This window comes from Anarrhichthys ocellatus, unplaced genomic scaffold (assembly GCF_004355925.1).
Source record: "Anarrhichthys ocellatus isolate YVR2014 unplaced genomic scaffold, GSC_Weel_1.0 scaffold20, whole genome shotgun sequence".
NCBI lineage: Eukaryota > Metazoa > Chordata > Actinopteri > Perciformes > Anarhichadidae > Anarrhichthys > Anarrhichthys ocellatus.
In genome coordinates this window covers 4,094,376-4,110,663 of record NW_022280050.1, presented here as the reverse complement: position 1 = coordinate 4,110,663, position 16,288 = coordinate 4,094,376, and the positions used below count along the sequence as shown (strand labels likewise).

The 16,288-nt window shown below is 43.9% G+C and overlaps 1 protein-coding gene across 1 annotated transcript in view; it reads left to right on the top strand.

The window, feature by feature from the left end:
• The window catches only part of LOC116389761 (immunoglobulin superfamily member 10-like), a 16,585-nt gene extending 613 nt beyond the window's left edge, over positions 1-15,972 (top strand). The window contains exons 2-12 of the mRNA XM_031858706.1: positions 462-679; positions 876-1,005; positions 2,415-2,656; positions 3,058-3,209; positions 4,032-7,642; positions 8,602-8,743; positions 9,441-9,576; positions 9,969-11,195; positions 11,345-11,552; positions 12,120-12,341; positions 12,549-15,972. Of these exons, the coding sequence (XP_031714566.1) occupies positions 501-679; positions 876-1,005; positions 2,415-2,656; positions 3,058-3,209; positions 4,032-7,642; positions 8,602-8,743; positions 9,441-9,576; positions 9,969-11,195; positions 11,345-11,552; positions 12,120-12,341; positions 12,549-14,702 (8,403 nt within the window). The 5' untranslated portion in view covers positions 462-500 and the 3' untranslated portion in view covers positions 14,703-15,972. The remainder of the gene's footprint in view (positions 1-461; positions 680-875; positions 1,006-2,414; positions 2,657-3,057; positions 3,210-4,031; positions 7,643-8,601; positions 8,744-9,440; positions 9,577-9,968; positions 11,196-11,344; positions 11,553-12,119; positions 12,342-12,548) is intronic.
• Positions 15,973-16,288: the final 316 nt, after the last annotated feature.

The following is a 16,288-nucleotide window of genomic DNA, read 5'->3' as shown; positions in this document are numbered from 1 at the left end:
GAGAGAGAGAGAGAGAGAGAGAGAGAGAGAGAGAGAGAGAGAGAGAGAGAGAGAGAGAGTTTCTGTAGGGTGTAATTTGATGTCTTTCCTTTACTCTTACTGAATCCTCCTGCACTTTTTAAATTGACATGGTGAAATATGTCATTCAATTAACCTACTGGGCACACACACCCACAAGTGGAGATAGCCCAACGCTCTATTTTGTTTCAGACAAATGCAATGTGTCAATGTGGCTTTAGTGTGGATCTATATAGACAGTGGCATATGTTGGAGGCTACAGATTGCAAATCCCCTTGTTTTTCGGCTGTTTGAATAAAACCTGACTTGTGTGTGCGTGCGTGAGGGAGAGAGAGAAAGAAAGAAAGAAGGAGAGAGCGAGGCTCTCATCTGGATTTTGAGATGTCACTGTGGTGTACTTTGCTGCCCTCCATCACTCTTGATCCCTTTTTTCTCTTTGGCAGAGATAATCCCAGTGCTGCTTCTCGTCTTGCGGAGTGAAGATGAACTGGAGTGTGTGTGTGCCGCTGACTCTCCTGGTGCTGACACTTGCAGTGTCGATGGGGCAGGCCTGTCCCAGGAGCTGCAACTGCTACCAGACCAACGAAGTCCACTGTACATTTCGTTCCCTGCTCACCATACCTTCTGGCTTGCCTCTACACACTCGCCGTATAAATTTAGGGTAAGGGAATGCATTTAATACACAAACGATGTATGCATGCTTAAGATAAAGGGCTTATTGTTTACCGTGCAAACACAGTCTCAGAGTGTGGATCCAGGTGTCAAGCTGAAGTTAATTAATGAGCTAATATGGAAATAATAGTATTTGTTGACTTACTGACGTCTCAGGTTGATGATTCTGTTTCTGTGCCCCGTAGGTTCAACAGCATCAACAGGATCCATAACAGTTCTCTGGCTGGGCTAAAGAAGGTGGAGCTCCTGATGCTCCACAGCAATGGCCTCCACCATCTCCCAGATGCAGCGTTCAGAGATATGAAATCATTACAGGTAAACAGAAAGAAGAGCAACACCAACGTGTGTTGAACCAATATCATGGTATAATACTGAAATGAGAGGAATTTCTATTCAAAAGCAAACTAGTGGATGATGACAGCCAACATTTTGAGGCAGTCGAGATGATTCTACAGAGGCCTCTTCTTGTTGTTGTACAGTTCTACTTTATAGAGCTGGACTTATCAGCAACCAGCAATTGAAAGTGTCCTGGAATGTCCTGTGCCAAACCAAACTATTGATGCTGGATTCTAAAATATGTGACTGTTAATGAGGAAAATAAATCATTGTCTCCTCACATATTTAACCTTTGACTCCATGGAGATGAAGGTTTTTGCAGTGCACAGTTGAGAAAATGAATTTAATTTTAATTAAACTGTTTGACGGAACCAATTTAAGTTTTTAGCCCCATGAGTAATGCAGGGATTATCACGATATATAGCATTTGTCAAAATAGTGCAATTAAGAGAGGTCCCTACATTGATAAATATGCCTAAATCTTGCAGTCATATTGTTGATAAAAATTGATTAATAAAAGGATTCATTTTACATTTCATCGGGGAAAACAGTATGCAAATTATAACAGTTTATATGATTTTGTTCACATTATCAAGCACATTTTCCTAATGTCTGCACAACTAATGCATCATTTATGTGCAGTCATCCTTTTCCCTGCTCAGTGACAGGAAACGTACTGGACATTTTTGCAGCATCCTAAGGACAGAGTTCACAGTCTGTGGGGAAGCGATATTACTCAACAAGCAATTGTTCCCTTCATCTCACAGGCAGATACTGATATATTTGCCATTGTGTGATAATAGAATCCATATTTCCATATGCTGACATCTTCACGTTTTAGATCTGTTAGCAGCTGGAACTCTGCCAAAGTCTGCCTAAGTCGCCTTCCGGCAGAGCAGATTTATCATAAGCCTCACAGAAACACAATTCCACAACATGGTTTTCGTGGTGTGCCTTCTTAAAATGTAGTGCGCTCTCTACACATGAGTAGAATATGGATCCCCTTGTGTATTCTGCTGAGGATAAAGGGTTAAATTCCATATTTGAATAGTTGAAGACACCCAGTGCTTGAACATCAATTACATGTGAGGTTATGTGCGGGTGGAAGTGGCTTCTCCATAGATTTCTCCATATTTTTCTAAAATGTACACAGACTGCATTTAGTCATGTTTGCTTACAAAGAGTTTTCCACCCCTTCATCCTCATTCCTATTCCCCTCACATCATTTGTCATAAATTAAATAAATTTACAAGCATATGGCGTCCAGTGACACACTCATGATCGCCGTGAAGATGTGGCTTCTTCATCAGCTTTGATGCCTATTATTTGATTACTCCTCTAATCCTTTATTGCTTCTGCTCACTCCATTTCCTCCCCCTCCCCCACAGATACTAAAGCTGAGTTATAACAAGCTGAGAGAGATCGCTTCATCTCTGACCTTCTCTGGCCTGACCTCGCTGCTCCGTCTGTACTTGGATCACAACCTCCTCCAGCACATCCACCCCCGGGCACTGCTCCAGCTGACTAGCCTCAGGCTGCTGCGTCTGCAAGGGAACAGGCTGCATCAGCTGCACCCTCACGCTCTGTGCACACTGTCCCTTCTGAATACATATTACTTCTCTACCCTCAGGTGAGCTTTAACACTTAAAGCACATGATGTAATAATCATTGTTATAATATTTTTAAACACTCCTCAAAGAAAACTAATAGCCTGATGAAAATGGTAAGACTTATATTGCTGGTTATTGGTATTTGGACAAATACACCTCTAACACTAAAGCTACAGTTTTGTCTCTTTACCTTTTTTTGATCTTGTATAACTACTGCAGAGGAATACCGTTGGTCTGAACATGAAAAGGATGATGGAAATGATAAGAAATTATAAATTAAATTTTTACCCCTAATCTGTAACCTCTCACTGCCCACTCCCATTCGTTCATCCGTTCCTCTATGACTTTGATTAAACCTTGGTGTTCCCCCTCCCTCTTGTCACCTCAATCTTTTCTTTGCTCTGTTTTTCCCCTCCTGTAGACACCTGGACCTGTCCAACAACAGCCTAACCACTCTGCCCAGAGAGACTTTAGCGACAGCACCTCTGTTGGAGACTCTTGCGCTGCAGGCTAATCCGTGGAGTTGTGACTGTAGGATGACCTGGTTTCTCACTTGGAGTCTTTCTCATCCAGGTGACTGTCACATCTGAAATATTCTTTTTTTTCACTTTGTTCACGTTGTTTTGTCTCCCATATGCACACACCTTTTATGGTGGTCATTGATTGTGCCTCTGAACCATAATAATTCAGTCAAAAAAGACGCAAAAATGTGGTGGGTAATGCAGCATGTAGGTTGCTTGAGTGACGAAAGGAGAATAAATAGATTAGGAGATGAGGTAATAAGGAACATTGGGAAACAGAAGACTAATTTGTTGATAATTCCAGTCAATAAGTAGTCTAAATATACTGTAATATACCATGGCAGATCCCAACAGATGATAAAATGAGATGAAGATACTTTATAACACATCTGGTTTCGTTATCTTGATACCTCTGACATCTCTACACCTGCTTTTCATCACACACTCTTGTCTGTCTTCCTTCATTTTCTGTATCTCTTCCAGTGTGTCCTATTGAGATGTAAAAGAGGGCTGGACCATGAAATGCGTCTCATTAATATGCCAGACTTAACTTGCCATGGCTAATCTATGATGACAGCATTGATGTGTGCAGATAAATTAAATATAGGCTAATGATTGCTGTGTAATAGTGAAGTGATGCATTTTTCTGATTTATGAGTAGATGAAGTAATCATACCGAATTAGTAAAAGATATAGAGGGTAATAGATGCCTAAGATGAGCTGGCATGACTAATATATGACACCACTAATATGTGCAGATAGCTTAAATGTGCACTAATATGTTAGTATAGTTGCTATGCTGTGATACACAGTTGAAATGCCAGAGATGGTAAGGATTATGACATAATTTTCTCTGCTTCTCTCTTTCAATTAGGTTTATTGAAATGTCCCAGCGGCCCTCAGTGTCCAATCTGTGCCTCGCCCAATTCCCTTAAAGGTCAGGGCTTGCTTGACCAGACTGACCTATCGTGCACCTCACCTGTTATCCCCTCCCCAGGAAGAGACACATCTTTGGAGACAGAACTTAGTGAAATCCAATCAAGTGAATCCTTTAGAGAGCCTTTAGGCACTGCCTCTCTGGGTCTGTCTGACCAGCAGGGAAACAGTGTCAATCTGGGATGCAACATCACTCACTCTTCTGATTTCCACGATATTGCTCCCCCTCCAGATCTCTCTCTTTCCTCCTCATCTCCTCTCCCCCTTGCTCTGTCACTCTCCCTGGAGTGCCCTGTGGAGAAACAGAGCTATGAAAATCTTTGGAAGATTCTTGCTTACTACAGTGAGACTGCGGTTCGCCTAGAGAGGGAGATCATGCTGAGTAAAGCCCCGGCATTGGCCTACCGCTACAGGCAGGCAGAAGAGACAGATGGATATTATCACACTGGAGTCAAAGCTTCTGTTAAAGCCAAACCACAGTGGCTGCTACAGCCAGCCATTAGCATTCAGCTAAACAGAGCACAGTCTAACGGACACAAAGTCCAACTTATATACTCAACAAGAGTCACTGCTCATCCGGACCCTGCTTCTCTTACCTCAACGTCAGCCCCTCCCTCTCAGCCATGGGTGCTTATTTCAACTAATCATACCACCACGGCCCTGGCGGCACTAGCAGGCAGTAAGGTGGAGCTATCATGCCCTCTTTTAAGTTCTGGTAACCCCAAAGTACAGTGGGTTCTCCCAGATGGTTCCATGCTGATCTCCCCCTCCATCAGCCTAGATGGTAGGCTCCAGGCTTCAACCTCTGGATTACTTCTACACAAAGTACAGCTCTCAGATGCAGGGATTTACCACTGCATAGCCAGGGCAGGCAGCGATGTAGATGTTCTCCCCCTGCACCTGGCAGTGGAGGAGTCCTCTGTACCGCCTTTAGGTGAGCAAGTGGGACCTCCTGTCACCGGAAACATTGGGGAGCCCATCAGTCTGTCCTGCAAGGCATCTGGTTCACCAGCATCTCATATGAGTTGGGTGTTACCAGATGGAAACATAGTAAGGCGGGGATTCGCTGTATCAGGTGGGCTCACTATACAATCAAATGGAAGTCTGTCTCTGTCTGACCCGTCTCAGAGGGATGCTGGCTATTACCGCTGCATTGCTGTCAACCAGTATGGTAGCGATTCTCTGTCCATGCAACTGGAGTTAAACTCACGACACCTCCCTCCACTTAGGACTTCATTTCCCACAGGGCCACAGTCAGCCGCTGGCAGGTCAACCAAGATACGAGCTCCATTGCTAGTGGAGGAAGGATCAGGGGATGAAAAGGAAGAAGAAGAGAGCACTCTTTTTGGTAATAGGAAGCACCCAAGACCTATCCAACCTCCCCCAAACAGACGTTATCCCACCGGAAAACCTAGAAGACCCGGACCAAGGAGAGAAGGCCCCCTGAGAAGAGGAGGAGGGCCTTTATCATCCAATGACCAGAAAAGAAACCGCTTTGAGAACAGACATAGAGTTACCACAAACAAACAAAGGATAGACCCTCAGAAATGGGCTGACCTCCTGGCTAAGATACGACAAAAGACTGTTCACACTAATAACAGCCAGCCCATCGAAGCAGGAAAGCCCACAGCTAAACCACAGGGAGGAGGCAAAGATGGAGACAGAGGAAAACATGACGGACATCATGATACAGAAAGCGGTAGAGCTGTGGGAGCAGGGGTGGAAGCAGAAACTGAAGGGTCATCTGTTGATGACACTGATCTACAAGAGGAAAGCTTACAGCACAATCGTTCCGTTCAAACAGAAATACTAACACACACAGAGACAAATACAGACACTGAAACAGAGACAGAGATAAATAAAGTGACAGAGGCGTTAACAGAAATACAGACAGATAGTGAGAACGAGACAGAGACAGAGAACGCATCTCCACAGAAAGAGAAAGTGAGAAACCCAGAGACACAGAAAGAACCAGTCACATCTAAGCCAAACTCAGGAACAAATGAAATTGTCTTAGAACCAGGAGAAGGAGGTGAGCCAGAAGCAAACACCAACCCATCTAGGACCAGGCCTCAAAGCCCCCGGCAGGGACTCTTCCCTAATTTGGTACCAAACTCTCGGCCTCAAAGCCCTTGGAATTCTCGCAGAAGAATCGGACAGCAAAGACGAATCATCAACAGGCCCAGGGGACGCCCTTTGACCCCACCCCGACCTTTCTCTGATGCTACGAACCCAGGGTCACAACCTGCAACACCTGACACTACCACGGACGAAATTAATTTGTTGTTGCTGGCGGCAACAACCACATCTCCAGCTATTTCGTTGACACGGAGCGACCATATTTCAACTGCTCCAAATGATGTGGCACTGCATCTTCCGTCTCCCCCTGTTTCTAACACTCATGGTAACTCCACTTCAGAATCTGCCTCCCCCTCATTGACTCCATCTTCCTCCACTCCAACCTCATTATCCCCCTCTCACACAAAGATACATATAGACATGGTGACTCACTCAGCCAACATCCCAGACACTGCAGGGTCCACTCTTTTCAACACACCGACAACAGAACCCACTCACTCGGATACTGCAATCGCACAGACACATAAGCCGCACACACGAACCAGGACACATACACATGGCATACAGAGTCACACAAAAACACGCACAGCCTTAGGCAAACATGTTGATAGACCCCAAAGCAAACATAGTGAAGAGCTGTGGATGAATTTTTCGGGTGTACCATATGAATCCCACTCCTCCGCCTCTCTCCTACCCACTTCTTCCTCCATTATTTCCTCTACAGTCCCCAGCGCAACAACTACTGCAAAAATCACAACAACCCCTATTACTCAAAAGAGCCCTCATGCTACTAGTTCTGATGGAAGCACTGCAAGTCCATCTACTACTACAGCTAGTGAACACACATTTCTCACAACTACGAATACTCCTATGACTATAAGTCCCATCATGCCTACTACAACTGCCATTATTATCCCATCAACCAGCACTACCAGAAGTACTACAGCTACTCCTACTCCTACGTCTACTACTACTACCACAACTCCTTTTCTTACATCTACTAGTCCCACTTCCACTACTACTTCCTCAACTAGACCTTCTACTACTTATTTTACTACTACTACCTCTACGAGTACTACAATCTCATTCAAAGTTATTCCCACAACTCGTAACCCCACTACCAGTACTACCACTACCACTACTACTAAAACTACTTCTCCTACGAGTAGTACTAGATCTGCCATCTCAGCCAAAACTTCTCCAACTACTGCAAATTCAGTTGTACCCAGAACATCACCTACTACTACAACAACAACAACAACAATAATGAAATCAACCAGTAGCACAGCATCATCCAGAGAGAGGCCGAGTGTTGTACATGTTGATCCCAGAAGCAGGCCTGTTTCTGGGAGTCCAAACCAAAGTCGACCCTCTACTGAGTGGAAGAACCCTGCGACCAATTCTATTCCTGATTCACACAGCAGCAGGCCACACTGGCTCCCCTCACCCTCGCTCCCTGTCGCCCCTGTGGTGAGTTCAAATCAATTTATATTACACTCTATTGCTATTTTGTTGATTATTTTACCCAAAATGGATCTTAAAACAAGCACATAGATTATAACAACAGTAAGAGCCAAGTTAGGTTGACGATTCATTCTTTATTTGTTAATTCAATTGCTAATTTCTGCAATTTTTCCCATTTTTCTGCTCCTTGCTTTCAGTCATTCATTCAATTAGTCACTGCTTTAAGTGCACTCTTAAATGTAGTTTGCAGTTCATATACCTTCTACAAAGATCTTTTCTTTCTTGTCAGCTAAGTGGAACTCAAAGTAACATTTATTTTCTAAGTGAGTGCTGGTCCAGAAAAAATAACACACACACTCACACACACATACACACAAACTACACAGGACTATGCAAGCCCTTGAGCAAAACAGAAATGCGCAATAGATCTGAAAATAGTCTAATCTTCATCCACATGACCTGCTATCAAAGCAAAGGGATGTTTATGACAATTCTTCAATTTCATGGGTTTCCCCTGCCAGAGCTAAAGAAGAGATGAAAAACAGATGTTCCATTATCAGCAACATTATGTGTTTAGAGATCGTAATCCCATGGATTCGAGATAATCAATTGTTAAATAATTCCCAGAGCTCTTTCTGCCAGCCTCAACAAACCAACAGAGCAAACCACTAGGTCCATCCCCAACGATTCTAAATCTGGGACTACAGCATTGATGTATTATATTGGAGAACCTGAACAATGCTTAAAAATGTTTACTGTTCAAAAAAATTAATAAAATTAATTATACTGAAGAGTTTACATATTCATGTTACTCTCTGTTTAATCTATTGATTACACTGTGGCAATATGTAGGTCTTCTATTCTTACTATTTTTATATTGTTTCCGTTGCTGTTAAAAATAGATTAATAACTTCTAGTATCCATTACTATGCCACTATAATCTCTTTACTAAATCGTTCTCATAGGCCCCAGTAGTGAGATCCAGACCGAGGATTGCAGACCCACACATCAGGACAGTGTCGTTCCCAGCAGAGAGCACTGCCAGGCTGGCTTGTGAGGCTCAAGGAGAGCCAAAGCCCTCCATCACATGGACTAAGGTCGCCACAGGTACACACAGTGCAGCGTGATTTTTTTCAGCATGCACACATGTGCACTTATTCGAAACAAAACACCATTAAATTCATTAATGTATAAATCAGGGTTGAGTTTTCTCTTCACTTGCCTATCAAATCTGGTTCATGGACTGAAGTAAAAACTCAGCAAAGTTTTCCAGTTTACTCAGTAAACCTGCTCTCTGAAACTTCAGGCCTATGTTTTCAACTATGCTGGGAAACATATAAATGTTTAGTTATAGATGTGAAGATACAATTCATTTATACTGTGAAAAAGTACAGACTGTACCTTTAAAAGCAGAATAAGTAAAGGTTTGTATTTACATCCTGAGGTCATAGATGTGAAAGGAAAATCACCCTCAGCTTTAGTATGTACTATAACTAAATGAATAAGAACACATTTTACACTGATGAAATAACCCATTAACACCCAGCATTACGCATTGGCTTGCACACAATAGGCTTTTCTCCCACTTGCCATGTGGGAAAGGCATATTGCAAGGAAATAATGGAACATTTTGTGCACTGCATCACTGGGTTTACTACATGCTGTGCCACTCAGCATGTCCCTGATCCTCCTTTCCTCTGTCTCTGTCTCTTACTCATTCTCTAACTTTCTTTCCCACCCTCTCTCCTCACTGCTGCTCTCTCTTGCTTGTCTGTCTGTCTGACTGTCTCTCTCTCTCTCTCAGGAGCGGTGATATCAATCCACTCCAGGGCTCAGCGTTTTGAGGTCTTGCCAAATGGCACCCTTGTTATCCAGAATATTCAGCCGCAGGACAGGGGCACATATATCTGCAGTGCACACAGCTTTATTGGTCGTGACAGGTGATGCTATTGATACCAGAATATTAATGCAATGTATAACATTTAGTTATAATTACCAGGGGAAGAACTATTTAATGTACTAATTACATAGGCCTAAGGCAAACTGCAAATTACTGAGTATTATGAATGTATTATGAATGCAAGCAGACCTGTCATAAGTCATATGCAAATGTCTCTATATGACATTGTTTGAAAAGCCAATTACCTTGAATATTATGTTTTTCAAGGCAATGTTTCAAGGATTCCTGTTCGAATTGTGAATGCATGCCTTTGGGTGTTCCCTAAATGTGTCATATGACATTCATGGTTTGTTTCTTATATTTACGTGTATTTTGAAATGTGTGGATGTGTTTATATATTGAGTTTGTGTGTGCTTTACTCTTTCATGATAGATTGCTAACCACCCTGGAAGTGTGGACCCGCCCCCCTCGGATGCAGCTGGCCAGCTACAGAGAAGCTACCACTCATCAGGGTGGAGAGGTGCACTTGGAGTGCCAGGCGGATGGCGTTCCCAGCCCCCTGCTCTCTTGGGTTCTTCCTGATCGTTCTGTCTTGACCGCCACTGCTCCCTCCACCAGTCGCATCACTATGGACAAAAATGGAACCCTCCACATCTCAGTAACTTTACCTAGTGACAGAGGAGTGTATCGCTGCGTGGCCTCGAACTCAGCAGGTGCTGCCAGTGCCTCTGCTCGTGTACACGTGTCCTCGTTGCCCCCAGTGATACAGCAACCCAGAGAGGAACACCTGCTCTTGTTTCCAGGGAGGCCTGTTTATGCTCACTGCTCGGCCCGAGGTGCCCCGCCACCAACTCTGCGCTGGCGAATCCCAGATGGGACTCTAGTTCGCCCATCCCAGTTTCTTCATGGCAACCTTTTTGTCTTGCCCAATGGGACACTGCATATTCGAGGAGTTGGGCCAAAGGACTCAGGGAATTACGAGTGCACAGCAAGTAATGCTGTTGGGGCTGATAAGAGAACAGTGAGGGTAGAAATTGAAGGTGGAGCAGAAGGAGAAAGCAGACACATTGGAGCAAGAAGTAAAGGGGAAAAAGCAGTTGCTACTGAAAACAAATCTCCTTCAACTTCACTTCATAAAGACAGAACTTTGTCCATGCCCAGCCACCCATCAAATCCATTCAACTCCACTAGACTCTCCCATCCATCGCCCTTTGAAAGAGCCAGGACCATGCCGCTCACCCCCAGTTCTTCTGGCTCATCTTCTTACCCTCACCAACCCAATTCCTCTAACTCATCTCCTAAAATCAATAAAACAGAGACTGCCTCCCCCACATACTTGACCAACGCCAACAAAACAAAACTCTCCTCTCTCTCCCCACCCTCCACTGTGCCTACAAATAACACCAAAGTGTCGCCCGGCATTGTAAACAACACAAGAATTACTTCCTCTTCCTCCTCTGACAAAATCAGAGCCTCTGCTGCTTTGCATCCCTCGCCTGTCTCCCCCTTCAGTAAGGCCCAGATTGTCTCCACATCACCCTCCATTACTGCTGTCCACTATGGTTTTTTTTTGCAGCTCCACTGCTCTGTAACTGGCAACCCATCACCCATTATCGTTTGGAGGACCCCGAACAGGAAACTGGTGGACATGCACTTCAGGTACCGGGGACGTGGGTTTGTGTGAGAAAAAGAGAGATCACTTAAATTCTGTTGGTTGTACAATTATATCTTGTGATAATTCTGTCAGTATCATGTCTCAAGTGTATACTTGTGATTTCTGAGCGTGTTTGTCCAACTTTGAATTTCAGTTTTGACCGTCGTCTGAAGGTAAACACTAATGGCACCCTGTCAGTCCAGAGAGTAACAGAGAAAGATGCCGGAGACTACCTCTGTATTGCGCGGAACAAGGTCTCAGATGATTATCGTCTCCTGCGTGTCTCTGTGGTTACCAAGCCTGCCAAGATCGAGCCAAAGCAGCCACTCACTCATATGGTGTCATTGGGCAAGCCACTGAAGGTGAGCTATAAAAAAAGTGATAATTATGTTTATTCAATAAAGAAAAACAGCAAATATTAACAGCAATCATATATCACACACCTCTTTTGGAAACTTATACCAAATAATGCCTAAAACTTTAAAGCAACTTGAACTTTTCAATGCTTATTTTTTGTGAAGACAGTGATGTGTGTTGGGTGTCTTCTATCGCTGGGCGTGGTGCCAAACATTTCTCCAGCTTCAAGCAGTCTTTTTTTTTTTTTTTTTTTTAATCAAAAAGTCATATTTTTTCGACTCAAAAAGAACAACCTGTCAGGTGTTGTGAATCATCAACAGTGGCCTTGAGGGGATACTTCTTCACACATGAATAAAAACTATGTCAAGTGGGGTGAAAGAGGACACATTTGTGTTGCTTAGCAGTGTTTTCTACTGTAAGTATTCTTTTTTTTTACAGCCTTAAAACAGTGTACAGTATGTGTCACTCCTCCTTACAAAGATAAAATATTATTTCTCAACAGCTAAGCTTCCATCAAAATAAAAGCCACAAAAACGTCTCAATGATAGCAATAAATATCCCGTTCCTTGCAGGTGGACTGCCAGGCATCAGGACTACCTCACCCGGCAGTCCGTTGGAGCCTACCGGATGGAACCATGGTGAACAGCGTGTTGCAGGGGGAAGACAGAGGCGGGCGAGCACAGAGGTTAACTGTGTTTGTCAATGGGACGTTGCTGGTTCCAGCAGTAGGTATGGGAGAAGAGGGAGACTACACGTGTTATGCTGAGAATCAAGGAGGTCAAGACACCATGAAGGTAAGAAAAACAGTTTGCCCTGCTAAAAAATATTAATTTATTATATTAATGAAGGTTTTTATTTATACTTTAAAATCAAATCAAAATGTTGTGATGTTACTCTATAGTTGAATAATGCGTTAATGTACTTATTCACTACACATGGGATAAATAAAAGTACAAATTAATTCGGTAATTAATTCCTTCATACAAATTCAATCTTTTAAGGTCAAAGTAAAGATCATGATGGCATCGCCACCAAATTTCTCTGATGACAGAAGCCGCCACGTCATCAAAGTACGTCAGGGGGCCACCGCCAAAATTCGCTGCCAGGCCTCAGGAGTTCCTGCCCCGACAGTGACATGGTTTTCCCCAACAGGCCGTGTCATCCCACGAAGTTTGGGATCTGGTTTGTATACTGAGCGGGTTGTGGCCATTTCAGATGGAAGTCTGGAGGTTCGTCTGGCTCAAAAGATAGACACGGGAAACTATACATGTCGAGCAAGCAGCCCAGCCGGGGAGAACAGCATGGTGGTGGGCTTGGATGTGGAGGCTCCTTACCATGGACTGAGTGGCCCGGACAGAGGAAGGGGTTGGAGTACTAGCAATGGGCCTGGCAGTGGTCCTTACAGTAGATCAAGGGACAGCATTAACAATGCAGGGATAAACCAGTATGGATTTACCAATGCAGACACAAGCAAGCTTGGCAGCAAAAACAGCAGCAACAATGGCTATACTGATCATAATGGCAGAATAAGAAGCATTGTTCCAAACACTAGCACTAGCATAGCAACCAGCGGCTTTAATCCGGCTTTTAGGAGTGGTAGTCGAGTTGGATTAAACAGGCCAGACAGTGGAATCACAACACAACTTGGAAGCAGTGTTATCAGTGTTGGGGTGAGCGTGGCTAGGAATATAGATATTAAACCAGATAACATTGGAATAAATCAAAATGGACCCAGTGTTATGAGTAATAGTAATAGTGTGGGTAATAGTCACAGCACAGTTAGAGGAGATAGTGTAGAAAGGACTTATAATAATGAAGTCATTGCAGGAAAGGCTGTTGATGATGCTAACACCAGTAGAAACAATGGCAGGATAAGTGGTACTTCTACAAATGTTGGAGTTTTTAGCAGCAGTGTGTCTAATAATGCAGCTGGTAGTGGCACACTCAGAGGAAATGTGTTCAGTAGGAGTAGCAGCAGTAGTAGTACCAGTATAGCTGCTAGTAATTCAGGTTCTAAAAACTCTACTAACGCAATTGTGGGTGTGGTAACGACAGTGAAGCAGCGAGTGGTAAAAGGCCAAACTGTTCTTTTGCCATGTCCCTCCCAAGGCTCCCCTCCCCCTCGTCTGGCCTGGCTTCTGCCTGGTAACGGTGTGTTGCCAGCTCCTTACTATGGCAGCCGATACGTTGTGCACCGAAATGGCTCCTTGGAGCTGCGAGGAGTGCGGGCAAGTGATCGAGGGACCTTTGCATGTGTGGTTAGAGGTGAGAGAGAACAGACGCGGATACAGGTGGAGCTGGAGGTCTCTGAGCCACAGAACAAGGCCAGATCTCCGCACAGGGGAGTGGTTGTGGAAAGGCCTGCGCAGGAAAGTCGTTTAATCGAGGCGCCTCGCTCAGGGGCCTCATTGCATTCAGCTCAATCCTTAAACTCAAAGCCAGTGTTGCCTGAGACGCTTCATCCAAGAATCCCAGTTACTCAAACGCCTCTACACAGAGCCCAGTCTTTACCTGCTGTACCTCGTCCAGTTGGGCCTCCACCCCGCTCAGCTAGCCCTGTCTCAGAGCCAGCAGTGAGCACCAGAACAGCTCCCTTGGTGAGCATCATTAACGGAGAGACCCTTCGCCTGTCTTGCTCCGCTTCTCACACCCAGGGCGCTCTCTCGTGGACCCTGCCCAGTGGCAAGGTACTGTCTCTGGGTGAGAGTGGTGACTCTGACAGATACCTAGTCCAAGAGGATGGAACACTAACAGTGCAACAGGCCTCTGTGTTCGACCGTGGCAGCTACACCTGCAGATCCACCAGTGTCGACTCCTCCTCAGTTTCAGTCGTCACGGTTGCCGTCATCGTCATCGCCTACCCCCCACGCATCACAGCAGGCCCCTCCCCTGTGACCTACACGCGGCCCGGGGTTGCTGTGGAGCTGCCCTGCCAGACGATAGCAACACCTCGGGCAGCGATCACGTGGGAAACACCAGACCTGACACAGCTGAGGGTGATGGGTCAGGCTCGGATCTATGGCAACCGCTACCTTAGTCCTCAGGGTTCCTTGGTGATACAAAACCCGACAAGTAGGGATACAGGATTTTACAGATGCACCGCCAAAAATGTAATCGGTGTAGACACCCAGGTGACCTATCTCCATGTTATATAACACGGTGAAGCAAACGCACGCACGAACATGCAGCACGAAGACAGAGACACCACCAGTCTTTTGAACTGGTGAATGAACTCTTCTGCTGTTAACACTGTATGTGTCCCACATGCCCAAAGGAACTGCAAGGCTCCGTGCAGGAGATACTGTTAAATCTCAGAAAAGACACTACTTATAAATTGGTATATGTCTTATGTACGTATTTTTAATGTATGACTTTGTTTTCAATACTGTATTATTTTTATATCAAGAACGCAGCATCACGCATGTATGTCTGCATAAACAAATAATGTGTGTTTGAGGACGGTTTGTTTCATGTAGCTGGAGGTACACTTTTACTTGTTGTGCTTTGTTTATTTAAACGTAGGTATTGCTGAACTAAAGAACAAACGTGTTGGTAATGCTGAAAGACAAACATGCTTTACTTTGTCAGGTTGCTTTATTTCATTACTTTACACATTCATCCACTAACACTGAACTACAGCATGTCATACAGTATTATACTGACTTGGTCACATAATATAATCCATAATATAATCAGTTTAATCTTGGTCGGCCAAATATTACATTGTTTCAAATGTTGCAAATTGGGACTTCATTCACCAAAATACAACTTGGATTTAAAATTGCAGCTCGATATTTACTGTATTAACTATTGAAACACTTTTTGAGTTAAAAACTAAGTAAATGATAAACTACATTGTGGAAAAAGTGGGAGTTTATTGTAGTGCAAAAACAGTAACATATATTGGCAGCCTTATTTGCATTATACTGCCTACACATGAAGCACAACAGACATAAAGATGGAGGGCTCTAGCATTACAATCCACCCAAACACCAGCTTCTCCGGGACTTTTTGAACCCAACTCATCTCGTGACTTATATGTGGGTGTCAAACTGACAAATATTGTTCTTCAAAAATCAAGTGTATCTCACATTCAGCCACAGTAATGCTGTGAGAATGTGAAAATGTAAGAATGTACAAAGCATTCATGTCAACACAACAGTCAGTTCTTTGAAGATTGATCTTTGTGATTATTTAGATATTAAAAATTGCATAAATGTATGTGTGGAGCCTGCCCAAAGTGTGTGCACAAAGCCAGCAGCTCATAGTTAGCATGTTTCCTCTCCTCTTTGAAGTTTTGATTTTGTCCTTAAATTATTTGTCTTGTAAAGACTCTGTTGTAAGACGCCAGTGTTTTGTCACAAAGGGAGAAATTGACATTTTTGATGTCTGACTAGTTACGATAAATTTGTGCTGTATTTTGAACGGCTTCATTTTATAAATAAAAATGGATCAAATAACTGAAAGTGTTGTGTCGACAGCTGAAGCACAGTTTAGTTCAGAAACACGGACAGAGTGCGTGCTTGTGTGAGTGTGGGTCGAGTCAGAGTGAGAAAAGAAAACACCTCTTCTGAGTGCAACAGCTCGGAAGGAAACTTTTCCTTGAGTTTATTATGAGAACAGAAACTCCTTATCCCCAGCTCAGCTGTCCAACCAGGAAACGGGGTCTTAACTGTAGATGAGACACATGTTGATGACATCATATTGCTCTCCCTGGGAAATGCAATAAAACTCACAGCAG